This window comes from Notolabrus celidotus, chromosome 20 (assembly GCF_009762535.1).
Source record: "Notolabrus celidotus isolate fNotCel1 chromosome 20, fNotCel1.pri, whole genome shotgun sequence".
Taxonomy (NCBI): domain Eukaryota; kingdom Metazoa; phylum Chordata; class Actinopteri; order Labriformes; family Labridae; genus Notolabrus; species Notolabrus celidotus.
Genome location: NC_048291.1, coordinates 27,519,240 through 27,547,054, shown reverse-complemented (window position 1 = coordinate 27,547,054; position 27,815 = coordinate 27,519,240). Strand labels below are relative to the sequence as shown.

General features: G+C 40.9%; 2 protein-coding genes across 5 annotated transcripts in view; one reads left to right on the top strand and one right to left on the bottom strand.

Annotated features, from left to right (window-relative positions):
• Positions 1–55: 55 nt before the first annotated feature.
• LOC117832481 (zinc finger and SCAN domain-containing protein 5B-like) lies at positions 56–5,889 on the bottom strand. Its single transcript, XM_034711635.1, is given in 13 exon segments — positions 56–3,011; positions 3,013–3,141; positions 3,143–3,277; positions 3,279–3,319; positions 3,322–3,391; positions 3,394–3,477; positions 3,479–3,514; positions 3,516–3,563; positions 3,565–3,628; positions 3,630–3,668; positions 3,706–3,870; positions 3,872–3,986; positions 5,615–5,889. Coding segments are annotated over 13 exon segments (1,185 nt in total). The 5' UTR covers positions 5,808–5,889; the 3' UTR covers positions 56–2,945.
• Positions 5,890–8,026: 2,137 nt separating this feature from the next.
• Positions 8,027–27,815, top strand: part of LOC117832997 (trafficking regulator of GLUT4 1) — a 28,063-nt gene continuing 8,274 nt past the window's right edge. For 2 of the 4 annotated variants that reach the window (XR_004635305.1, XR_004635304.1), the window contains exon 1: positions 23,389–23,644. Coding sequence is in view for 1 of the 4 variants with exons in the window: in XM_034712337.1 (XP_034568228.1) it covers positions 16,906–17,119; positions 17,593–17,882; positions 18,121–18,253; positions 18,637–18,653 (654 nt within the window). In the remaining 3 variants the exon portion in view is untranslated. Of the gene's footprint in view, positions 8,148–8,247; positions 8,354–16,850; positions 17,120–17,592; positions 17,883–18,120; positions 18,254–18,636; positions 23,645–25,040; positions 25,092–27,815 lie in introns of those variants that run through there. The other 2 variants (XM_034712337.1, XR_004635306.1) reach the window with 2 other exon arrangements.

The following is a 27,815-nucleotide window of genomic DNA, read 5'->3' as shown; positions in this document are numbered from 1 at the left end:
TGCCACATATTTAAAGATTTGAAGCTGTTTTTATAATCAGAGAACAGAAACCATGCAGAGTTTGTCTAGAACATTTATTATGCCTAAAAAAACAAGATGTTTCACATCAATACAAAATACTAATCACACAGAATGGAGCGTTCTTCAGAGACGATCAACACACTCTCTTCCTCCAGCAGGTATGACCGCTGACTTCATGTATCGTCTTGTTTTCTGCAAAAATAACACAAGTCTGTCCGTTCCTCTGCAGCGAGCAGCCGCTTCCCTTCATGTTCTACAATCAGCCGTCTCCAAATAACACACAACATTTCCAGGAGTGACATCAGACGAGATGAGAGTCTAACACTGATGAAAGAGAAAATAAATAATATATTATTCTATGTGTAGTATTGCAGCAGCCGGTCTCCTCTGAGGCAGGAGAGTCTCTCCTCATGAGTCCGCTCACTCTTTGAGAAAGTCCAGTTAATGTCAGTTTAATCAAAGTCCCTCAGCGGCGTTCAGCTGACAGGTTTCCACTCTGCTGATGTCGAAGCTCAGAGAGAGAACACAGCAAGGTCTCAGGTGATCCCCCTCAGACACACACCTGTTACCCTCACCTCCATCCATCACTCACACCATCACAGTGTCGACACTCTGGAGAAAAGAAACACTTCAATCGTAACAGGGAAGAACGATTTGTTATATTTGAACTGGAGCACTGAAGAGTTCTTCACTAAACCTCGTATTTAACACATTTCCAGCATGCACATGTCTCATTTCCACTGCTGGTAAGTATCTGCTCTGTGAACATCTGGACTCAAACACATGTCTGGGCCTCTTTCTCACCTTCATTCAAGATCCTGCTCTTGTAGTTTGAGATCTGTACCCTGCTTGCTTGCACTCATTTTCTCTGCAGGGACTCGGGGGAGCACTGCAACAGCTTGAATCGACGATAATGACAGGCGCTGGAGTGCAAACCTATTTTAAAGCATCTGAAAGCGTACAGTTAAAGGCATACAGGGACTTTCTAGAGAGGTGGGAGGCTGTCGAGGGAAAGTATTGCAAGATTCAGGTGGATAGTCCTTGTCCTTGAATCGGGTACGGATACGAAAAAGCTCAACACGCATCAGTTTTAACCTCGGTTACCTCAGCTACAAGTTCAACTAGTTTAACTAGTTATCTACCAAACATCTACGGCAGGTACCTTTGAAATGAAAGATACTGTTCTGGAGTTTTCTATCAGATCCCTCAGGAGAGGAAGTCGTCTTTCATGACTGTTTTCAGAGCGTTATAAACCTTAATCTATCTGCAACATAGTTCCCACTGGGACTGATCATCTGTCACACCGAGTGTCTACAACTGATGTCTTCTCTTGTAGTCAGGATTACACGCAGGTGAAAATGGAGGTGTGTTAATGAAGTGAAAACTTAAAGAAATCTCTGCAGTCGAAAAATAATAATGGAGATTTCAGAACCGCCATATGGAGGTAAGTCTCCTCCCACCGTGACGCACAGATCCAGACTGAAGGAGAAGACGTCTGGAGTTCTGTCTTTCAGTGTGGACGCAGAGATGGATCCTTTGAAGGCAGGAAACACAGACTTTCTAAAGGTCAAACTTAGGATATATGTAAGTGATAAATAAATAAATAAATGAATAAATAAACATGAAGGCATGGAGGGTCGGTGTAGCTGCCAACAAACTGCAAACTGTCCGCTTCACAGGAACACAACGTTTAAGAGCAACAGGTTCCTCAGGTATTCTGTGCCGCTCGTCCTCAACTTCAACTCTAGATTTAAAAGTTAGTCTTGTTCAAGCTTCATCACAAACCAGTGGGCTGTAAATACGCTGCTCTCTTCTTCAGTGTCTTATTAAGTCATCTTCAATCCTTTAGTAAACACATACCTGCGTCTTAGCTCGTAACAAGCGAGGCTGGCACATGTGACCATCAGGGCGCCGTGTAAGAAATGAAGCTGATATTTATGTTTCCTCTTCCTGCACTGAAGTGACAAACGACAGCTTCCCTCACAATCCCTACAACACCTTTTCAAAACATCCCACCTGTCTTAAAGTTTTGCATGTTCCTTAATACAGCCTGACTGATCATTATCTATAAGCCAATAACTTTAGCCAATATAGAACAAGTATAAATGCGCTGTTTGGAGTGATTCAGAAGGAGTGTCATTGAGTAGTTGAGCTCTCACAGCACATGGAGCAGAGAATCACAGCTGAGCAGATGTACTTAAATAGTTAGCTGTTTAATAAAGCTGCCTTATACTAGTTCAAAAACTAAGTTTCTCATCCTCCATGTCTGTAAATGTTTCCTCTTAAATAAGTATCAGTCTATGACTAAATAAATCACACATCTATCTGCTCTAGTTACCTAAAAGTTCTCTTCTTCTCTTCCTTGTTTCATTCTTTAATCAAAAACTAAACATTGACCTGTAACTCTTTTCATTGAGGGTTAATATTTGTGTCTTTTAGATAAATAATTAACAGCAGATCGGTTCATGATGAAAACAGACCTGAGTAACAAGTTTAGACAAATGCAGATGAGTCAGCGGCAGTGCAGTTATTATATAATGATGATTACACCAGGCCAGTCTCCTACTGAGTCCTGATCGTCTCTAGATGATGAAAGTAAAACATGGAGAGTGTTAGGACAAAACTTTTGATGTGATTCAAAGCCTCATAAATAAAGATTGGAGGATGATCTGCTCACTGTAGCTTTAAGAGCAGGATGTTGTCCCAGCTGGTGTTTGAGATCTGGACCTAAAGAGAGCAGACTGATCTGTGAGGACGCATCAGTTCAGTGTAGACGTAAAGGTACTACGCATGACTCACTACACCTACATGTACGTAAGGGTCAATATCTACATCCCACTGGCTTGTGTTAGCACCGCCTCTCCTGAGCTCCTTGACCTTACTGCGACCTCACTGCGACCTCTCGCTCTCCTGAAACCGACCAATCAGGCGTTGACCATGTAACACATGTCCTTCTTTAAATGTATCTGCAGGCTGCCGGAGCCGCTGAACTGTCTTGGAGCACTGATCGTCCTTGGTCGGCCTTCCCTCCTAGTGTGTGCGTTTGTGTTTCTTCATGGTGTCTCCGTAGCTGAAGGTGCGGCAGCAGTAGGGGCAGCTGTAGGGCCGCTCCCCAGTGTGGAATGCGCAGGTGTCTCCGCAGGTTTCCTCTTGGCTGAAGCTCTTGGAGCAGGAAGTTGCAGCGGTGCGGCCTCTCGCCCGTGTGTGTGCGCAGGTGACGCCGCAGGTCTGCGGACTGTGCGAAGGATTTGCAGCAACCACTCGCAGGCGTAGGGTTTCCTCTTCTGCTCCAGGTGGAGCGGAGACTGCTGGCCTGGTCGAACGCCTCGCCGCAGCGGGGGCAGCGGTGTACGAGCTCAGGGATGTAACCACCGCTGCGCCCTCATTAGTCACTGTGAGCTTCTCATGAGACACTTTCTTCTTCTTATGAGCTTCATGTCGGTCTGAATGCACCAACCACCGTCCTGTCTGCGTCTGATCTAAAGCTCAGCTGCTTCCTGCGTGACGCATGCAGCTGCTGTCAGAGCGTCTGTGTTGCCTTCACGGTTCACTCACTTTGTACTCCTCGGGTTCATCTTTGATCACAGGAGTCGCTGAGGCCTGTGCCCTCTCTCAGAACAGGAACTTGAACGTGAATTTTAGGGAGGAGGCACAGCAGCAGCAGGAGGAGGAGGATGCAGGAGGGAGTTAGAGAGAGGAGGTATGCTTTTAAGTAGCGCCTCCTTGTGAGGCCCGGGCTTCAGGACGGTCTCCCGGGTCTCAGCAGGCTTCTTGTTAAGCGGCAGGAGGATCGGCCCGGGGGAATTCCTCGCTCTGCTGTGCCGGAGGCGGCAAAGAAACACCTGCTCACCCAGGATGGTTGGAGGCAGTTTTGGGCTGGTTCAGGGTGGAGTCTGGCTCCTCTGAGCGGGGTCCAAGCTGTGGCTCATCAGGAGCGGTTAACCCTAGAGTGGATCTGGTCGACCCTGAAATGAAACACAAGAACACAACTGTGAACAAAGTGGAATCAACAAGGATCAGTGCAGTTCTTCCAATCAAGGGTTAGTTTAGCTCTTCTTCAAATCACAACATGTGTTAAACAGCTGACTGAGACTATTAAAGGTGTTCTTTTTTTCCACATAGTAACAGGTAAACTAACATTTAAGTCATTATGATAACTTTTCTACTATCCAACTAATAATTCAACCAGAATACCCATGACTCTTTGCCCAAACCTTTGAGCTGATTAAATATTTGAAAGCTCCTGTATCGTTTTTGGCGCCCCCTGTGGACAAAGTGTGACCTCTTTGCTAATTCGACCTGTGCATGTGTATGTAAGTTTTCTTTTGCCAGCACAATGTTCTACCAATCATCAATCTTTGCCATAAGAAATAATAAACAGCTGTTTTGACAGCAGTTAACCACTTCTAGGGATTAATAACACCAATAAAAGATCATTGATGTTATTGATGATTACGGTGGCCCTGAAGTGCAAAACACAACGGCAATGAGGTCTCCACAGCGCTAATGTTACAAACATTGTTGCGTATAATCTGAAAGCTCTGTTAAAGGTAATAAGTCAAATTTATACCCGTATGGTCATATAACAACAATCAGGAGGCATGTTTCTACGTATATGTGTGCATCTTTACAGATTGCCACATTCAACATGGCGGCGACGTTGGCGTACGAATCAGCCAATCAATGCGGCGTCTACGTATAAATGTCTATGGCCCGAGGGTACCGACCTTTTCCGGTTTGGTTAATGTTATCGTTCCTGTTTTGCCGTTGTGTTTTGAACTTCTAGGCCACCGTAGCTGATGTGTCAATTGCTTTTTAGATGATCAGTATAAAGAAGCAAGCTAATCGTTGGTGCTATTGATTACTTTTCTTTTCTTCTCTTTTTTGTTTGTTTGCTATGTGTTTTGGTTTCTCCTCTACCTTCTTACTTTGATTTTATTTACTCTATTTATCTTTGTTTAATCTGATCTTTTTTTAGGGAGCCTTTTAAACATCTGACAGGGACTACGGATGTAAATAGCCTTTTGGCTAACTCTGGCATATTTACAGCAAATGTTAATTAATATGTATGTCCTTTTAAATAATAAATAAATATAAATAAATAAATAAAATAAAAACTCCACAGTAGTCAGCCTGCTTTAAAAACATCACACCAAATCCTTTAAATATTCTGAATATTTAATGTTATTGTTTTGTTCATGAATTAGCCCATTAGAATTTGTTAGATTATTGTGTTATAATACATTTAAAATAATATTCTGCATATAGTTACATTTATGAAAATATCATCTCTTCTTAGTTTAATAGTTACCTTATTTTTAAACATGAGCTCGTGCCTGACTGTGTCTAAGAGGAAATAGCAGGAAAATGTTAAAATATTCTCATTTTATTGTGAATTAACTGAATTAACTTAATGTATTAAATGTCCCTTCAGCCGAGTATAAAGGTAGAAACCTAACGTTGCTGTCTAACTCTACAGTTTAAGTTTAAATCCTTATTTAACATCAGTTCCCTCAGAAAGTCTGAATCCTGTTATTTCTCAGCTCTAAGGTCCAGGAGCTCCAGGAGCTAGCAGCCTAAGCTCGGCCCGTACTCAGCCACTCTGTCTCGGCCTCCAGCAGCAGGATGTCCCGCAGCTGGCTCCGCAGGCTCTCGTTCTCCCGCTGCGTCCTCGCGGTCTCTTCCCGGTACTCGGTCACCGTGTCCTCCACCACGTCCAGGATCTCCTTCACCACCACGGCCAGCCGCTCCGTCAGGTAGGCGTTCAGGAGCTGCAGTTTGGTCATTTTGGGTCCAGCTGCAGGAGCATCCACAGCGGAAACAGAGCCAGACAACAACAAACCAGACCGGAAACACAGCTCCGGAAGTACAGAGATATACACACCTTCACAATAAAAGCCTCTCACAGACAACATGTTGAATAATTTACGTCGAGTTCAAAAATTATGTTATCTTTTAGTTATTAATATTTTGATAATAATTTACAATACAAATGTGCTTATTTCAGTAAATTAATATATAATATAATATAATATAATATAATATAATATAATAATATATAATATAATATATATACAATAATAACAGCTTTATTTGTATAGCACCTTTAATTTACTTAATTTTCTAAGTTCATTTTTTATTATTTTTATTTATTTAATGATCTGTTTTTTTTCTACTAAATTGTATTGATATGTGTAGCCTTTATTTAATCTACAGTTTTTATCCTTCCCTTTTTATTATTTTTATTTATTCTAAGTATTTATATTCTTAATATTAATTTGATGCTTTAACTTATTTAATTACAAATAATGTATCGTTTGGTGTGTATTAGTCTCTATTTTAAAATCAATTTTTGTTTTCTAATATGTCTTGCCATTATTTTATTTCTGTTTCTTTCTTTTTTCAACTGCTGTAAAGGACTTTGAGTTGCATTTGATTTGTATGGAAGCTGATATATGAATAAAGCTTGATTGATTGAATACAAACAAATGTTTACAAAGTGCTTTTAAAAACAAATCATGGCAGGATTTGGATGACATAATAAACAGAGAGGAGTGTACGATTACCAATGCAATAACAAAATACTATGCAGATGATTTAAAAGATTAAATGCAAATTAAACAGAATAAAGTGGTGGGACAGTAGACCATCATTGTTATAGAGGTTTTTCAATAATGAATAAATAAAAATAGATGAGTAAATAAAAGCATTAGGGGACAATAAAATGGTTTAAACAAAATAGAAAATGGAATAGGATAAATTAAGAAGTCTAAAGCAGACATCTACTTAATTGAATTGAGCTCATTTAAAAGTATTTTTTGTTTTATGCTTTTGCTGCTCTGAAGATACACATTATGATCACATAGCATTTAGTCTAGATCTCTAATATACAACTTAAATGAACTCATTATCACTGCAGAATTGAGTAAATAAAATGCAGACATATCCACTTAGTGCTTCCATACTCATCACATTACATTTAGACCAATTTGTACATGTAAATATCACAGACTGTAATTATCAGTGCATTCTCTTTTTATAAGTTCTTACTGTGACCACATGAGGGCAGTAGAAATCTGTTGTTTTAATTTGACTCAGATTCATGCCAACATTTACAGAAAAACACCTTTCAAAATAAAAAAGTAAATGAGATAATTTATCCATTCTTATGATACCAGTGTAGAAAATGTCAGTTTTACTTTGAGGTCTGTTTATGGTATGACATTTTAAGATGTAGGGGTTTATATTGATTGTAACTGAAACACAAAATGAACATTATTAAAAAAAAGGATTAAAATGTGATTACAGAAACATTTAGAATAAGAATAATAATCAGTAAAGGTGATTTTATAATTTCCGGGGAATAATCTGGAGTTGTGGTTTGTGACTGGTGCATTGTTGGGATTGTGCTCTGTCAGCAGAAACACAGCAGGATGGGGACAGAAAACGGTGCAGCAAAACTCCTGCAGTCAAACAAGGCCATACAGGAAACAGGAGAGGTAACTTTCAAAATAAGAGACCTTTAAATTTCAGGTAGTTGTGTTCAACTTCAGTCTTTTAAGAGTTTAAATCAAAATGTTAAATGAAAAAGATACTAATCTTTGTTTTTGCAGTGTTTTAGATTTATTTATTTACTGCTTACCTTACAGCTTGGAAGTGTTTATAATAATTAATGGTTTTGAGTGTTGATTAGACAAATTAGCATTGTTAACCAACTCTAATGAACAACAAATACTCATACATTGACATACCTACTTGATCATTTTCAGAAATATTTCTCCTTTAAAAGCTTTTAGTGATTTACACTGTTTCTAATTTTTCACAGTTAAAGCTCTTCTATCTTTAGTCTGGAACCTTTTATTTTGAAAGTGTAAAGAGAAAATTACTTTAAGTTCAGCCAACTTCACACTGAAGGAGGGAAGACGCTACTGTAGTGAAAGTGCTGCCTCCTGCCACACACACACACACGCTAATAAATCTGCACATACACACACACACACACACACACACACACACACACACACATTAAAGCACCCCTCCCTTTCCTTCTACCTCTTGCAGTGGAACAGACTGAGAGCTGCTGCAGCGACATCCCACCGCTCTGCTCCATCTGAAACCTGAATCAGGTTATTAAATAAAACCATCACAGACTAAAGCTTCTTTTTCCTCTTAAAAGAGCCTCCAGTTTTTTAACCCAGAATCTTTGTGTATTTTTTCCCTTCTCAGTTCTGTTGCTGCTTCTGCACCACTGGATTGTACCTCCTGTACCTCCTGTACCTCCTGCAGAGACACCATGAACATCAGCCTGCAGCTCCCTGTGGATTAGGACCAGGTAAAAAAAAAAATCAGTTTATTCCACGTTGGGTGTGAAACATGTGCTGCTGCTGGAACTCTCAGTCAGTGGGTGTGTCGACTCCTTTCTTCTCAGCCTGCATCACACTTTTCCTTTCCTTTTGTCTGCATTTTGGTGCATTTACATCCGGAGAAGTCTATTAATTATGTATTAAAATATGATTTGAGTCATGCTGCTTTCAGGACTCATCATCCCAGGGTTTAAGCTCTGCAGAAACACAAGATGTAGTTTATTATTCCTGGGATTCTTTTCAACAGAACCAGGATTAAACACTTAATCACAAGATTAAGGTTTTTTTTAAAGGGACTCTTGGAGAAGCTTCTAGTTATGATCACTGCTCCTTCTGTTCATCGCTCTGTGGTGAAAAGCACCAAAAATCTCAGATCTTTTAGCACATTTGAGACCAAATTGGCACAGTTTCAACACTAAAACATCCTCTCATCCCAAAATCAGGGGTATAAACTGTTGAACCACTCGTGTGCATGCTCGCTCTGTGCTTCAGTAGAGTGCATGGTCTGACTCGGCATTGCAGTGAGGATGTGAAATAAGCAGCAGATGGTTCTTAGTCAGTTTTATTGTTGGTGAAAGTGTGTGAAGATGTAACACGGCTGCCTGTAAGTGTGTGATTTAGAGATGAGGTTTAAGATGTTGCAGTGTTCAGTTTGAAGTCCTCAGAGCTTTGATGGGGCTCAGGATGCTGCTGCTGCTGCTGCTGCTGCTGATCTGTACATGTGAGAAACAGGAACACACTCAGATGAAGATGATGATGCTTCATTGTGAGGCCACGTCTCAGTGTTTGATTGCATTGAAGAAAAACGAAGAAATGCAAAATGCAGACTGGATCCTGGATCGAGCTTTGTGTCATTTTAGGATTGGCGTACAGACAAGAGAGCGCTTCACTCCAAGTTAATGAGATTGGGAAACATGAATCTCTGGTTTGATGGTAATGAGTCTCATCCATCCAGAACATGATCAGACTAAGACTCAGTGATGCTGCCAGGCTTTTACATCTCTTAATGAAGGCTGACCTCCAACCTTTGAGCAGTTTTGGTGCAGCTCTCAGAAAAAACACGCCATGGTGTGTCACAGTTCAGAAGGTTGGAACACCTTTTTTCAGACCAGCTCATTTGGGGGTTCATTAAAAAGCCTGCATCAGGAAAATATGACTCTGTGCCAACCTGTGCCAAAGCCTGGGAGGAGTTTAGATAGGGATGCAAGGTGTACTTGAATACTTTGAATTAGTTATTGCAAATATGAACTAAGTTGGAAACAAGCAAACTCTGAGCATCACTGCTTCTGTTCTGACTGGTGACAGTAACGGCTGATTGAGATTGAGATATGATATGAAATTTAAGGAATTTAAACTTTTCTGCTTGATCGATATTTTCAAATTCCCATTGTTGGAAATAACTACAGTACCCATAAGGCTTTGCAGAACAAAGTGCTCATCATCCTCTAGCACAGATAAATCTTCAATATCAGATGAAATAAAACCTTCATTGATCAATAAATAAACATATATATATATAAAACCACAGTTCTGATATCATGAACCCTGCTCAGTTCATCAGTCTCCGTCAGTTTCCGCTTTGTTTGTGGAAATCAATTCCGGTACAGAGGCTGCACCAGCACGTGCAGCATCAGAGCCTCTGTGCAGAAATCTGCTGCTGTGTGACGACTCCTGAATATAAATATATTCTCAGCGGCCGCTCCATCAGGTGCACGAAGAACCGAATCCTTTACAAACACACAACGATCAGTTTGTGTTGACCTGTCAGAGGAGTATTTATCTCACTCTGACTTTCCTGCTGAGGTTGTACTCTGAAGAGATTTCCACATCAGTCATGTGTTCCTGAAGTCATGACGGAGCTGTTGTGTTGGATCATGTCAGGTTGTGTACCTGATGAGGTATCCGGTTTGTGAGGATCAGATTTAAAGAGCTGATCTCAGCAGGAATGTTTTTCTGCATTTTGAAGAAGTGTTAACGCACAGCTCTGCCAGCCAGAAATGAAAATTGATTTTTGTTCCAAAACAGATCTGAGGAGGCAGAAAATCAACCTCTGCTACATGCAGGTTTACTTTATGTTTTTAAACTGGCTGCAGAGTGAGAGTAACGCAGTACTCGAGTACATGTTCCTGCTCCTCTTAAGTTATCAACCTGAATACTGCGTTACGTTCACAGATTAAGGTTTCTACTCAAAATCATCAGAAAAGATTATAAAATAAGATGCCTTATTTTTAGTTTAAGTGCAAACTTCAACAGTAAAGTCTTTCATTAAAGTCAACTCACAGAAGTGTCCTTATTTACTTCCACACTTGAACAGTTTTGATCATTTCAATGCTTGACTTTTCCTTATACTAGTCTGTTAATGCGACAAAGTGCAGCAAGTCGGAGTCACTTTTTTGGACTCATTTATCCAACCCAGCTTTATTTGTGCAGCATCTTTCATGAATACGACTCGAGCACGCAACCCAAAGTGCGTCACATCGAACGAACAGAAGACTAAAGCAAGAAAGAAGATAATAAAATACTTTAAAATAAGATGAAATCATTACAGTAAACATGATAATGACAATTATGAACAAACGGCTCTTTCTAGTTTCTTTATAATAATGTGATTTATGGAACATTATGTAGTCCACATCAGCCTTTTGGGCTTTTTTGCCTTTATTCCATAGGACAGCTGAAGAGAGACAGGACATGTGGGGAGTAGAGAGTGGGGGATGACATGCAGGAGATAGTTGACCGGTCGGGAATCAAACCGGCGACCCCTGCGATGAGGTCTGTAGCCTCTGTATGTGGGGCGCTTAGACTGCTAGGCCACCAGCACCCTAGCCCGTTGGTTTTTAGACGATAAAACCTCAAGCATGGCATTTTGGCACGACCTCCCATCGTAGTTTTAGTGCGAGGATTGACAACATTTGGATAAGAGAAACAGGACTGACCTGAAAAAGACAGCTGGAAAAAGGGTAACTGTGTAGTAAATGTCACGCCAATATAAACAGGCTTTGAAGAAAATGTTCAGCAGAAAAATTTTAATGCCAAACAAATATTTTTCAGGTCACTGTCGTAGCAAAAGTCATCCACAGGAAGCTATCTTTAATCGTACTGTGCCTCATCGTCTTTAAAGTTCAAAGTTAAAGTCATGATGTCTGTTAACATCTTCTGAAGATGTTTCCTGAAATATTAAAACACGTTTTAATTTTAATTTTCTCGAAGACTTCAAGATCACGCTTTCTGGCTACCGAGTTGAGCCCCCCCTGCTGGCCGTCAGAAAGAATGCAGGTGTCAGCCCCTTTACACATGTTCCTTTTTTAAACATGAATGCTGCGCCCACATTTACATCCAGTCTGTAATTGGCTCCAGATCATAAACCTTAGTTCCTCCATCACTGACCTGAGGCTCTAACTCTAACTGTACGGACTGACACTCACGATTTAATGGCATATCTCATCAGGCAGATACATCAGCTAAATGCTCGTCCAACCCTGGCATGAAACAAACATTTTCAAAGCACACAGTCATTACCCTGCTGCTGCAGCAGAGCTAAAAACAACAGAGCCTGATGTCTTTAATGGTTCCAACTAATTTCCCCTCCAGCTTCCTAATAAGTGTCCGAGGCGGCTCGATGCAGACGATGCAGACGGTGCAGAGGATGCGGCCTGCAGGGCTTCTGAGGGAAGCAGGGAAAGCAGCAGCAGGTTAATTGCTGTGGGAGTTTAGTCTGTTTAGACTCTTACCCCTTTAATAATGCTCCATGTTTCATTAAAGACCTCTCACTTTGGCTGCAGCTCTGAAGCTGTATCAGAAATTACAGAGAAATATGTTACACTGCTAACATTCATGCACCCGAATGATATTCCTGTTAATAACTGAGGCTGTTAATCATACTTTTTATTATCTCTTCACCTTAAAGGGAAATTTATCAAGTGTTCAATACTGTCATCAGCTTTCTTTAAGCTAATGTATGTCTGTAATTAATGCAACAATCCTAAAGAATCACAAACACTGTCCAGAAAAAGCAGCTCAACACAAAACCCCTCAGAGATCCCTCCCTGGATCCTCCACACGTGAAGCAAATAACCAAATTCAATGTGTCTAACCTCACATGGGGGGAAATAAGGCCACACTGGATAGTTTGCAACAGAGGTGCCAGGAAAACTTTGGCGAGGAGCAGGAGGGCTCTCTGTATCAGCCGTGTGCTTGGGCAGCAAGTAGTATTTCCGACACAATACTCTGGTGACTCAATTCACATTTGGGGCGCTTCCACCAAGTAATCCGGTATTTAAGCCACTGCAGAGTCCCTGAGCTCCCTTGTCTCGTAGCTTCCTCTGGATCTCTGCTGCTGTGGACGTGCCAGACTCCAGCTGCTACAACTACTACTATCCGTCTCCCCACTATCATCTCTCTCTCTCTCTTCATCCCCTCTATCCCTCTCTCCAACACGGTCTCAGCAGATGTGTGTCTAACATGAGTCTGGTCCTGCTGGAGGTTTCTGCCTGTTAAAGGAAGTTTGTCCTTGCCACTGTAACTTGCTAAATGCTGCAAAGTGCTCTGCTCATGGTGGATTAAGATGAGATCAGACTGAGTCCTGTCTGTAAGATGGGACTGGATCTGATCCGGTCTTGATGTTGGGTCTTTGTTAATAATAGAACACAGAGTACGGTCTAGACCGGCTCTGTTTGGAAAGAGTCTGAGGAGAACATTAGTTGTGATTTGATGATATATAAATAAAGATTGATTGATTGACTCAGGACAGATCAGACCGTTCATTCTGCTGTTGTGAGAAACGAATCTCACGTGTCTCATGCGCCAAAAATCTAGAGGCTAGATTTCCACAACGTACTCTGGTGGGGACTCGGTTCACATCGACAGTCAAATCAAATAACTGGTCTTGTTGAGGGAATCATCCGGCAGAGCTTTGAAGCTTAACTCGCTTCCTGTTTCTTTATCCATTTCTACCCAAGGAGGTTTGTTTCTGCTTGCAATCCACAATGTAACTGCTGCACTGCTTTCTGATTTTAAATCACAGAATGTGCATGCATTAATCAGAAAAATTAGTGAGGTAAGAAGGGATTGGGATTAACATGTTATCGCCTTAAAAGGTAACACAACAGAGTGACCACAATCTTCTTAAAACCTTAACACTTAAAGACCTAGACCATCTTTGGGGGCGCCAGACTCTCCTGAATTTATTTTGAATATGCTGAATGAGACAAATGGTATCAATGGAAAGCTGAGAATATCCACTGTAGCTGAGTTTTTAAAGCTTGTTGAGAGGATTAGCGGTTCATTAGTTATCAAACGTTTTAGAACAAGTAGCTGCCACCGGCTGTCTAGGTCTTTGAGGGCTGCAAGACTTAAAAAGATGTTTACCAAAGTCACAATTTAAAGTCCCAAAGAAAGAGAATAAGCTGCACTGAAATACAAAGAAAGCTTCAAGTAAGAAGTGTATTTCAATATAAATCACTCCTCTGACAAGACAGAGAGATGATCATAGCTTTGGATTTGAAGCAACCCCCAATCTTAATATTAAGTGATTACGTTGCATTATATAATCAGGTTTTTAAATATAAATAACTCCAGGAGAAAAGGGACAAACATCCCCAACACACGACTCTAAAGAGAACCCTTAAACTTGATACTGTTGGTTTCCTTCAATGATCAATATTCATTTTGTAACAGACGTTATGATAAAATGTAGAAACAACCGTTAGTATTAAGAAAAGATGAATAACAGTGATTAAAATGTATTGATAGATTGATTGACAGCCTAATTTGTAGATATATTTAAGTGCATATTTGTCTGAGTTGATTGAAGCCTCACTCGATGTCTAACAGGAAGTCCCCGCTCAGAACCACGTGGGGGGCGTTCACAGCTTTCTGCAGAGGTCCTTTGAAGAACACTTGTATCCTGTAACATGTGTTAAATTACACTGCAGCTACTCAGCCTGCTGCTGCTGCTGCATCCCTAACACAGTGTAACTCAGTAAGAAAAGACTGCGTTTGTCAGCTTTTAGAGAGCGAGGCAGCACCGCATTGTTCACTCCTGGAGGGAGGGTGGGGGGGGGGGACAGTACAAGTCATCAATCGAGCCCTGGCAGGTCATTACTGTGTTCAGTGTGAGGAGGGTGCTGCAGCGGAGCCCTTTCCCCAAAATCTGCTCTTTAAGAAGCTGCTGGAACTCCGGGCCGCAGCTCAGATCGATGAAGCTCTGCCTCAGGGGTCCAGCATCCCACACTGCGGAGAGAGGGACTTCTTATTGAATGCAGAGTCACAGGAACATCTGTTTAACCCAAGCAGGTTCAAGATGGAGGAGATAGACCGGAACAAAGGGCTGCAGGAGGAGAAAGTTTGATAGTCGTCCATCAGAGTCGACTGAAACCACAAAATGAAGTTTTTAATGGATCTGAATTCAGCATTTAATGTCCTACTTGAGTTAATGACTCTGGCTCTATTTTCTAATCTTTGATTGTTATGGAAACACAGTAAAAAGTAACTCATAATCAATGTTCCCTGTTAATGAGCGACTGATTAACATCCCGCCTCCGTACTTCACAACACTTCTGCATTAAAGAGGTCTTCAGTGACGTACGAGGCTAAATAAGCTCCATCAGTGACCCGTAGGACTTCAAACAAACACAGCCTGAGCTCGAGTCCGCCTCCACGCAAGACCTGGAGCCAGAAACCTCAGCAGCTGGCAGCAAGGAGCAACCTCATCAGCCCACACACATCATAGAGCTCTGTTATATTTATGTTGTAGGTTTCACAAACTTTCTTCTTCTTGTTCTTTTTACCAAACGCAGTGGTTGTGCTCTCAGTTTGGGCTTCTCAGGCTGATCTCAAACCCAAACTACAAACCACAAATCAGTGAAAGTAAAGCACTAAGATGTATGTAGCCTGAGTGATGGTGAGCACATTTAGAGATCCTACTTGAGGCCAAAGAAAGTGATGCACTAGAAGACTGATAAAGGCTGCCAATGTCCGCAGTAAGGAGAAGTTTGACTTTGAATCCAGTCTGTTTTTTGTGCCAAAACCTGACACTGTTCCAAGAAACTAATGTTAGATAGTTAGGAGAAAAACGCAGGTGCTTAAACAGACTGGATGAGACTGAAACTTGTGGCTGTGATGGTGTCTGGATGTCAGAAAACTGGACTTTTCATAAGTCACACATGAAAAACTGTACATTACTTCTTGTAGGACATCAGATGATTCATTGTACGACGACATGTTGACCTTTTTCTACTAATAAGTCCAAAGCAGGAACATTTTGGTCTGTTCATTTTTGACACATCCCTTGCTGTTAAGAAGTATTCAATCTTGTAAACAAACTTCTCTGAAAGAGGGTTCATTATGGGAGTGGACTTTCCATTCTTTAATATTTGAGCATTTTGTACCAGTCTTAAAATATGAAGCTCATGCAGAAGTGCTAAAAACTGCAGTTCCTTGAGTGTCCACTAGAGGCTGGCTGCAAAGGCACCGGAAACCACATACACACCCATTCAAAAATGACGATCTTTACTGCAGAAATAAACATGTTTACAGCCTGGTTCAAAAAACAGTTTAGGTCTGTATAGCTCATTTCTCTATCAGCACACACTGTACGGAGGTGGATTTATTTATAACTCGTACAAGTTTTGCATACTGACAGGCGAGCACCCTGTAGCTGTTAGCGAGAAGGCCAATTTGAGGTCAAAGCTCAATTCTGTCTCTTTTCCTCATGCAAGATCAACCAAAGCTAGGTTGAGTCATGGAGGCTACTCCTTTGTATTAAACAGTCTATGTTTGAGCTTCTTAAAAGTCCTTAAAATGATGTTAAAAGTCTCACTAAAAGGAGTGTCAGCGTGTCTTCTGATCCTAAAGAAACGTAGAAACGTAGCATCAGTTATACTTCCACAGACGCCTCATGCACACCCTCATTTCTCAGTCCAGTTAATTTCTGCTTCGACCTCGGGGTCCTGACAGAGAGGTCTGAGAAATCTAATAATGTTCTTGCATTATTGTGCAGCAGTTTAATATTCTGTCAAACCTCCTGGGTTGAGATTTTAATAACACAGCGGTTATTAGGTAACGGGGAACAGAAGCTCTATACAACCAGTGAAACTATCCTCCTCAGTGTAGCTGGTGAATGAAAGAGTCTGTGTGTGCAGAAACCTCCGTGCTGTAAAAAACACTGTGAGTCACACATTTAAGACATGACAGCTGCTTTGATGTAGTTAAGAATCATAGTTTAGTTAAAATGGTGTTAATGTTGAGTCTTGTTTCAAACAGGGCAGTAAAGGGTGTAAGACAGAAAGCATTGTCAGGGAGATATCCTGGAAAGATTGTAGCATGCAATTCATGACACGAAAAAGGCTTCTGATCAAACTGCTTCAGAAAAACTGGACAAGTCTGTCTTTCAAATCCCTTCTTTCAGTTTCTTATGCAAAATAGAAAAATGTGAACTTCTAACCTCTCCTCTATGTTTCGTTTCAGAGCACCACCCTGCCTTCAGCTTCTCTCCAACCCTTCGCTATATATTCGCCTTTTAATGGCCACCAGTCCTGCCGCCGCCGCCACCCAGCAATTCAGCAGCATGGAGGAATCCCAGCATCCAGTCAGCACGCAGCAGGAAGGAGCCGCCGTGACTTCCCAACCAGTCAGTGCAGAGCAACACGCCCTGACAACAGACGCTGATGGCGGTCTAACAGAGGCGGGGAGAGACATGGACCTCCTCACGGTGGTCAATGACAACATGGAGACCAGTAAATACTCCGGTCCAGACACCATCCATCACCCCATTTCAATCATCTCCTCCTCTTCTTCTTCTTCTTCTTCTTCTTCTTTTCTTCTTCTTCTTCTTCTTCTTCTTTTCTTCTTCTTCTTCCTCTTCTTCTTCTTCACCTTCTTCTTCTTCTTCTTCTTCTCCTTCTTCTTCTTCTTCTTCACCTTCTTATCCTTCTTCTTCTTCTTAACCTTCTTCTTCTTCTTCTTCTTCTTCTTCTTCTTCTTCTTCTTTCTTCTTCTTCTTCTTCTTCTTCTTCTTCTTCTTCTTCTTCTTCTTCTTCTTCTTCTTCTTCCATTCATTCAAATTTTAAAGTCATGGTCGACTCTGCCATCAGCTTTTTTATGTCTTTTCTGCACTTTCATAAAAACTCATAATATCCTGGTTGTGTCTACCAGGGTCTCATCTTTGTTCTCTCTGTAATGTCTCCCTTGTTCATTTCTCCTCCTCCAGGTAACGGCATGGGCCCCGTGAGGGCGGACTCCTCTCCCACAGTGTCCTCTGTGTCGCCCAAACTTCACGCCAAGCCCGGCGGACATGCTAACGGGAGGTCTGGTTTGGGCAGCCGGTCCGGCTCGGTGGCGGCGGGCTCCCCAAGGCCCTCCCTCACCCGCCAGCCCAGTGCAATCACAGAGGCCACTGTGGACGGGTCCAAGCCGAGAGACTACCTGTTCCTGGCCATCCTGTCCTGCTTCTGCCCACTGTGGCCGATCAACATCGTAGCCCTCACCTTCTCAGTGATGGTATGTCTGTACTCTGTGCTTCTATTAGAGATTAAGGGGGAAACCCAATAAGATGACAACATATCAAGTTAGAGCGCCCAAGCTTGCACCTTTAGCTCGCCATCAGGACAGAGCATGTTGAGGACAACAGATTTATTAACTGAATTAAATTTGTTGTTATCCTGATCAGATTGTTTTAAGACAACAGGAAGTGAGATTCAGTTGTGATCACATACAAACTTAATCCTCTCCCTTTCAGTCCCGAAACAGTCTGCAGCAGGGGAATCTTGATGGTGCTCGACGTCTTGGCCGCAACGCCATGGTTCTGTCCATCGTCTCCATCTTGGGAGGTATCGCCATTATCACGGCCGCCATCATTTTCAACTGGGGATGTGAGTAAAGTCCTGCTCATTCAAAGTTCAGCCTAGCATGACTGTTGCTGTTTTAAATTTGATGCAAAGGGGAACTAGAACCAGACTGAAAAAGACTCCTCTCAGGTACATGGGTATTACTCCAAATGTCTGACTTTACAGTGCTATCAATGTGTGAAAACAAACAAAATAAATGTGCAATGACTAAATCAAGATATTTATTAGTCCCCTTTACGATCAAAGACATCAGGATGTGTTGAGTCCAAGAAGCTAAAGATGGATGCTAAAAACAGGACTCAAAGTCCTCCTCAGGGAACAAGCACAGCGTCTTTTATAATTTTTTGTCATCACTCATCTTCCTCCGCTAAATTTCTGAGTCACTCTGTGTTTTTTTCTGCCAACAGTGATTTTAAAATCTTGATAAAACTGGACCTGAGTCAAGACTGACTTCACAACAACCCCTGACCGACACGACACCACTCCCTCAGATTCCCTTAAGCACTATCCTTCTCAAGCGCCTGCACCAGATGAAAAAAAAACCTGTTCCTGTACTTTGCTGTTGTTTCTTGCTGCACGACGAGCATGGTCTGCCTGACGCTCTACCTCCAGCACAACCCGAATACCAACCCACACCTGAACCTGGGCCCTGTTTGGAAATGGAAAATGGATCACAAGTTTCATTCTGTGGTAACGAATATCTCCTCCCCAGAGCGTTATCTCTCACCGATGAACACGTGGGTCTGCTGTGATGGGAATGGACATCTGTCTCTAAGGAATCAGGATTACTCTGACCTCTGTGGGGCGAGTTTTTCTGACTTTTTGATGCCAAAAAATTAGAAACCTTAGCTGAACTGAAGCTGGAAGATGCTGCAGCGGTGATTGTTCAACGTGAACTGAAGAGGAAACTGTCAGTCTCTTTGTGATGCAGAAGCTGGAAACACAAATAGAATGACCTGTTTTTGGAGAGCGGTGGATTGTGTCATCCTTCATCTTTTCCTGTTGGTGTTTGTGGAGCACACTCACACACACACACACATGCATGTCACTTCAAATATGCTTCTTTGACTCAATCTCTGTGTATCCCTATCTGTCTGCAAGAATACAGTAAGACCATCAACAACAGACCTTCATATTAGAGCCGTTTCTTTAATTTACAAATGTCCATGTGACGATGATACGCTAGTCTGTGACTTTTTAACCTCCTGTTTGCAGCCTCATCTCTAAACCAGACAATGCACAAGATAAAAGAAGCTAACGAGCTTTGCAGACTCCCAGACTTTAAGCTGCTTTTAAATCCCCTTAGTGGCAGACAGCACACATTACATGTCACAGAACGCCTTGAACATCACACCCCACTGCACGCCGTTTGGCAGATTTTACAGGGGCATTAAACGGCTGAATTACTACCTCCACCACCTTCTTTTTCTACCACTCCAACACTTCTTCTAGAAAAGGGCTAGAGACGGAGCATCTGTTACCTGCATGCTGTTTTCAGCTCAAGCAGAAGCAGAAGTTAACCTTTGAGCTGCTGATTGAAACAGAGGGAAAAGTTGACCTTTGTTTTTTGATTGAAAAATCGATGGATGCCGACCTTTCTGATAAAAATTCCAAATCAACTCATGCAGTTTCATCCATCTTCATCCCAAGCCTGCTAACAAATATTGAGTCCACTCCAGAATCCCATTAGCCTGAAATAAAGACACAATCAGACCTTGTTTAAGTGGAGACATGTTTAAAAGATCTAATGAAGCGGGAACATCTGATGTTGATAAATGAAGCTAATGCGACAGTGCACAAAAATTGCAGTTCCCCAAGTGTCCACAAGAGGCTCCAAAGTCCAAGAAAACTCCCATGATAAGAAAAAAAACCCAAACCTAATTCCTTAGTGGTGGCTGAATATTTTATGAGTTGTCCATCTTGGTCTCATTTAGTCTAAGAGTTATGCGTAAGGCAGAATTAGGGGCGTGGCTAATTTGACAAAAGTTAGGTGGAGCCAGCATTTCCAATATGGCGACCTGGTCTCCTCAGGAAACAATGGATGATCTCACTGAGGTTACATCCATGTCTTTTACAGTCTCTGTGTCAAACAGAGGCAAAGTCATGACATCACTTCCTGTTTAGCCTCAGCACAGTCTCATATTCCCCAATACTGTATTTTAATTTGTATGAATTAGACTTCTCTTCACACTCCTTCACATATATTCATTTAGAGAGGAGATTTTAAGTATGTGCTTTGTCTCTATGAGTGAAACGTGGAGTAGTGTGTGACCGGAGACTTAAAGTGCTCAGCTGTGGTCGCTGGGATGCCTTTAAGTGCATCGCATTGCCTGTAACTGATTCCAGCGAGTCCCTCTGATTCAGATCTCTTAAATGATTCCGTCTGACCGCAGTATGTGCAGCTTCTTCTTCTTAATGGACGTGAAGTGATGGGCAGTTTGATGCCGCTCCCTGTGATCTCCAGGCCCCTCTATTAATTTGAGAAATTAAGGTTAGGTTTCCACCACAGCTCTGTACACGACCCGACACTTCCTGTGCACAACAGTGAGATTCTTGTTTGGCTTTTTAGTTATAGTCTCTAAAATCTGTCTTATCTACACACTGGGAGAAACAGTTCAAGCTGTGTGGTAGTTCTGCGATGTAAAAACGCTCGATGTCTGACAGAGTAAGGTCAACATGTTTAGAGGAAAGTGCTCCTCATGATAACTCTCATATGTCTACATTTTTATTCTAAACCTTTTTAGAGTAAAGATGAAGAAAACTCCCCGTTATCTTTTCCCAGTGCTTCATTCTTTTCCATACGTCCTCCATTTCTCACTTTTACTTTTATCCTACTTTCACCCCGTGTTGCAGCAGCTTCTTTTATTCCCTCTGCACATTACATGTCTGGACTCTGACATAAACTGATATATTTTTATAAAATACTTTATTTAGTTACGTTTATTTCATCTTCTTGTTTTTCTATGGGACATCCTACTTTCTAAAACCTTGATTTAATGTAATCTGCAGATGGGAGATAGTTTAAAAGGCTTTGGTGGAATCATTTTAAGGAATCAGTCTTACTCTAATATGAAGGTCTGTTGTGAAAGTCTAATAAAACCTTATTCAAGGTCACCATTCTTGAAAGATGGCAGATTTTAAGGGTTCCTTTGGCTTCTGAAATCTGGATTCTTGTTCTAAAAAGGGACATCATGAGCCTCCAACGTGTCCTGGGACATCTGATGACTTTAAAGTGAAACATAGAACTCTCTGGAACAAGCTGATTGTGACTCCTGACACCTATCAGGGTTTATCTTCTCACTCACTCACACCTTGCATTTTAAACAGTCCTAGAGTTCATCTCGTCCTTGTCTCATCAGCTTCGTCTCAGCTCTCAGAGCCTCAGTGTGACGCTGTGCCAAACACCTGAGTGTGTGCCAACCTGCGCACAAGCCACCCTCATATTTCTGTTAGCCTGTTATATTTGTGTGAGCTAACAGACGCTGGGTAGACGTATCAAAGATGGAACACAATGAGCCCTTCACTACTATAACCTGTGCATGTTTACAGTATTTATTACAGGATGCTTTTACATGAGACTGTAGCCTCATTTAGCTGGAAAGCTAACTGAGTAGCACTTTGTATATAAATAATTTGGGAAGTTGTAATATTTACGCCCAGATAAATACTCCCCTTTTCTCTAACCATTGTCCTGAAGACGAAACTGACCTGCAGTCAACTTGCCGCCAAAAATCCCCCAAAATGTGGCTTTTATTCTAAATGATGCTTTAAAGAGGGAGCACAAAATATCTGAAAGCGGTGACACATTTGAAGTTAGCGTCTTTGCATAGAGGGGAGGTCAGGTGAGGTCAGATGAGGTCAGGCTCGGAGGTGGCAGGTGAGGGCGGAGGGTCCTGCTCACACCTTAATTTCACCCACTCTGGTACTGTATGTAGCATGCCTGTTTACTATTCACATTATGCAAAAGAAAAAATATATGGTCTCAGCTAGATGTCAGTATGAATGCTAGCTTCCCTGAGTTCTGCTATGGTTGTGTACTTGAACACGGTTTTGTATGGAACTTGCTTGCGCTACCTCTCAGAGTTGCCTACAGTGTTTTATCAACAGCGCCTCACATTGTTTCAATCCGATGATTTTAACTGACTGTTAAATCTCTTGTGCTATCGTTTGTATTTTGCTCTGTTGGGGAGATTTTAACCGCTCACATTATTTCTATATTAGTGTGCAGGATTTTATTTGTGAACATGATCCCACATCTTAAGGCCACAGTCATTCATCTTTAACTGGCAACACTTCTGTAGATATAAGGACTCCTATGATACCAACGTTACAAGCAGAAAACTGCCCGATAACAAGTTGTCTTACACTGAGGAATCAACAGTTCTGAGGAAGATTTTTAGCATCAGTTATCACTTCAAAACATAATGAAAAATCCTCATGTTTACGTCGACATGTCTACAAATAACTCAAAGTAACATTCAAACAAAGGAATACAACAATATTATCATATGCAGATAATCGCCTTTCATGTCGCCAAGCTAAAAAGGATTTATTAAAGGTGTCAGTATTCTGATTTTAAAGTTGCTGTTGGTAGTCACAGAGTAAACATCTGTTCAGAGAGAGGGACTTCGAATGTCAACACTATCCCTCCCAACCAGATTTCCTCTTAGCCCCCCAACACAGGTCGGCGTGAGCAGTCATGATAGTGCCGGACTCATAACCAATCAGTGGATGTAGTAGGGGTCACCCCTTAACCAATCAGAACAGAGAATTGGAGATTAGCTCTGATTGGTCCGTGATAACGGGAACGAGGGGAATAATAACATTGCTTGATACAAAGGCATTGGAAAACGCAGAGATTTCGCAATAGTCTCAAATTACTTCATTTACTGATGAGTACTGATGGGCGTTATGACCTTTTCTCCAAACCCAGCAGAAAAAAGTAATGTTTTTTTACACCATTCCTACCAACAGCAGCTTTAATTTCAGATTTTAAAAAAAGTTCACCTTAAACATTTTTTTGCTCACCAAACATCTAAAAAAAAAATCCGTGGCCCTTATCCTTTTTTAAAAATTTATTTATTTATTTATTTATTTATTTATTTATTTATTTCCTCGTGACCCTGATCCTCTTCCGTTCATTCAGAAGTGCTAATTGTCTCCGGAGGAACAAATAAAGTTTTCTGATTTGAATTGAAAGTAAACACAGAGAGCTAATTGCTCTCTTAGCTAACAGGACAGATATATGTCCCCACAGAATCGCTATTTTAAACTTAATGTCTAATATGAAAACGTAATTAGCCGAGCAGACTTCCGTACAGTGTGTTTATATTCTATCATGGAAGTGGATTAACTGTAAACGTCCAACATAACGGGATCAACGATGCTAATGTATGCTAACAGCGAGCTAACCTGGTGAGTAGAGGCAATTAGCCACACAGCAGGGGGGATTGCGTCACTTCTACACCTGGGAGGTGACGTTTAAGGTGAATTTGACACCACAGGGTGAACAAAATATACATGTTAAGATTTTATTATATGACTGCCTTACAGTAACTGTAGGTAGTCATTGTTAAGTGGAGGTATCACTTTATTTCACAACAATATTAACTCCACTAGTTCAGCATGCTAACTAGCAAACTAACAATCCCATGCTTAATGAGAAATGTGTGTAAAATAATTCTCTAAAACTAGTTGGAAAGATGAAAATTGTATAAGGTAGTGAAAGAAGATAGTAAAATATCAAATAATTTTATGATTGGAGAAAATTATGTATAGAACCTACTTTTTAAGCTGTAGGTACATTTAACTCCTATGTACTTTATTATCCTTACACAGTGCCTTAAAGGGATTTACAAACCTTTACCAGCCCACACTCAAGGAAACTCAAAGTAATATAAGAATAAAACATTTGGTGCCTTCATGGAGAACATTAAAAACACATTTCATAATCATAATTTGATTAATCGTGGTACAATGAACAATTAATGTGCATGAAATGTTGTTTTTCAATCTCCAAGACAGGCTGTCAGAGTTTACAGTTAAAATGAGTCAATCAATAAAGTTATAGGTGAAAAAAACTAATTGATGTTTAGAAGTCCAATTAGGATCAAGGTGATCTATGGAAAGGCAATAATATTTATGATAATTTATTATAAAGAGGAAATGCTGAAAATCTTCCTCAGAACTTTTGATTCTGAACACTAACTTGTGAACACAGATGCTGTATTAAGTGGTTACTTCAATGTTCACAACACTCTAAGTGGCTCATCTTGTTTTTATGTTGTCATGTCACATTTTCTCACTTTATCATTTGAATGTTTGTAATCGCTCCTCTGTCACCGACTGCACCTGATCTTTGTATTTTTTATATTTCTATTCTCTGGATCTCTTTTGTATGATAATCTACTGTTTGTGACGCTCTGTATTCGCTGCTTCCTGCTCGCTTTTTTAAACGACACGGTTCGGGGGGGCGCTGTTAGCATGAATAGACCTCATTATGTCTTTCTCTATTTATTGATTGCTATCTCCTGACACTGGACTCTTTTTGTGCCTGTGCATGCCTTAACTTGAATGCTTCATGAAGCATCCAGAATGAGTATGATTGTACACAATACAGTTATCAAAGACACTATTGATCTTGACCACTGATGTTAAGTACCTGAACATGTTTGAAGGGAATAAATCCCAGTTCAATAAACCTCTTGAGTTAATCATTATTATAATTAATCCATCAGAGGGAAAGCTTGCAGGATGGTCTGTGACACATTCACCTGTGTGATCATTATGAACCGGTCGTGTCTCTGAACAGATCAGGCAATACTTCAGACACGATGGCAGGATAGAACACCACAGACAGCAGGTGAATGTTTTTACTCCCTTATGATATTTGACTCAGCATTATGTTTGAGCTCATTCTATGACTAATCACTGACTGATAAAACACGATCACATTTTCTGAAGAGCAGTCAAATTAAATTCAGAGCCGTATTTGTTTTTCAATCATTTCTTGTCATATAGTTTAAAGCTTGACTTTGCTCCTAAAAGTTACTATAAAGTTTCATGTCTTCAGTAAATATATCTATTTGAAATGATGTTTTTATTTTCAGTATCTTCATAGACAGTTAAACAAATAAGGACAAAGGATACAATAATATACGATGTGAAACAATTCAATATGAAACAATACTCGTGATTTAGAAAACAGTCATTTTATAGAAAATGTGAAAGTGAATCTCTTTGAAGTTCTCAAAATCAAAATCAGAAACAATGATGATATGATGCAATACCAAACGATATGATGCTAAACAACATGCTACGATATGAAAGATGTGATGTAACTCAAAAGGATACAAAAGGATAAGATAAGATACGATGAGATACGATAAAACAGGATTCGCTACGAAGTGATAGCATATGATACGATACATTAAGTTACGAAAAGATTCAATAAAATAAGATGAGATCCGATAAATATGATTTAAAATATGATACAATTAAATACATGATACAATAAGACAAAACACCATTCAATATTAAGTGATACAATATGATACAATACTTTAAGTTACGATACAATAAAACAAAAAACAATTCGATGAAATACAAAATACGATACGATCAAATGCGATACAATGACATACGATAAAATCATAGAATACAACAAAATAAAATACGTTACAATAAAATACCATACGATATAATAAAATATGATACTATGAGATTCAATGAATTATGATACGATATGACAACATTTGATAAGACGGTATAATATATGATACAATACAATGTGATATGTTAAAACTAGATATAATAAGTCATGATACGTTTGGATGTAATATGATATGATAGAATATGAAACTTAATTGCCCTGGTAGGGAAATTTATCCTGACTAGCATGTGATGATGACAACCAAAAATGACACGTATCACACATGACCCATACTGTGCATTGTTTTCTATAAAACGCAACATAAGTTAAGTTAATTAAATATACTAAATTAACAGGTCTGGAATTTTTTAAATAATGGTTTGATGAGAAAAGTTGAGAGTTAGAAGAATAGAGAGAGAAAAGGACAGCCTGGTCTCTGTTAGAGGGCCGTGTTTGTCTTTACACCACATCATCTGTTATCACATCATCATGTGTTGGAGCGTCAGCCTGACTCAGCTGCTGAACCTGAAGAGTCAGGAGTGAGAACTTTCTGTCCAAGTACTCAAACAGCTAAACTCTGAAGTCTTCTCTCCGCTCCCGGGATTCACTTAGATCGCTGATGCTGAAGTTTAGGGAGCAGGTGTGAATTATGCACACCTTCCAGCCAACCATAAACAAGCCGGAGACACCATCAACTTTTAACGACAAACATCATTCCAGAGATTCAATGACCTGATGGTTCCTAAATAAAAAGAGCGTGAGCTGTAAGTAGTTTTCGGAGTATTGAGAATGTGTCCTTGCTTCATAAAGACGATAATAAAAACAGTGTTTAGTGTTAAACGAGTGGAAACACCTTCAGATCAGTTTATCTCTCTGTGTTTGTCACTCGCTCTGTTTGTTTGTTCAATGTGACATGAAGACATAAAGAAAGAAAACAAGCAGTGGGAGGATGCAACGGGCTCGGTTCCTAACGCCCTGTTTCTAGGACGACAGCGCAGGTTGTCATGGCAACCGACGGCGAGGGAGTGAGGGGCAGCCCAGGATGCTGGGACGGAGAGCGGGCTGATTCCTTACTGTTGATAAAGATCGCTCTCTCTCTCTCTCTCTCTCTCCACTTCTCTCTCTGAGCTTCATTTGAATTTTAGATTCTAATAAATTATTAAGAGGCTCCACCGCCGAGGATACAAGCAGAGAGATCAGGGATGGAAGGGAGGGGGCGAGGAGATGAAGGAAAGGAGGGAAGGGAAGGGGACAAACCTGCAGAGAGGATTAATGCTGAAAGAAAAAGAAGAAGCAGGAGGAGGAGGAAAGTGAGTGTAGGTGTAGAGATGGAGGTTTGATGGAGATGTCTCTGGAGGTGTCTCTGGGCGTCCCTGTGTGTGTGGGTGGCTTCAGGGAACAAGGAGACAAGAGGAGGAAACAAAGGTGAAGAAGCAGCCAGACACTGGGATGAACACAGAGGGGGCTGGAGGAGGAGGGGAGGCGGTGTGTCATAATGCAGATGAATGTGGTGAGATGGAGCAGCAGGAGAGGAGGAGGAGGAGGAGGAGGAGGAGGAGTGGGCTGAAGACAATAATAACAGACAAGATAAGTGACTGTAAACACTCTGTGGTGGACGGACCGGTCAGAGATATTCAGTTTAAAGAAATCTTTACACCTGGAGAACGAGGAGGAGGAGGATTCTTCAGCAGCAGAGAGAAAAAGAAGAGCGACTTTCTCTCCACTTCTGAGCAACAGATGATCCATTTGTAGCTCTTCTTGCTGTTTTTAAGCACTTTGAATTATTAGAAACAAGCGGCAACTTCCAGTCTTGGAATATGAAGCCAATGGTGAAGTGTTAAAACTGCAGTTCCTTGAGCGTCCACTTGAGGGTCGCTGTAGAAGCACAGGAAACCAGATAGACACCCATTCAAAGAAGACGATCTTTACAGCAGA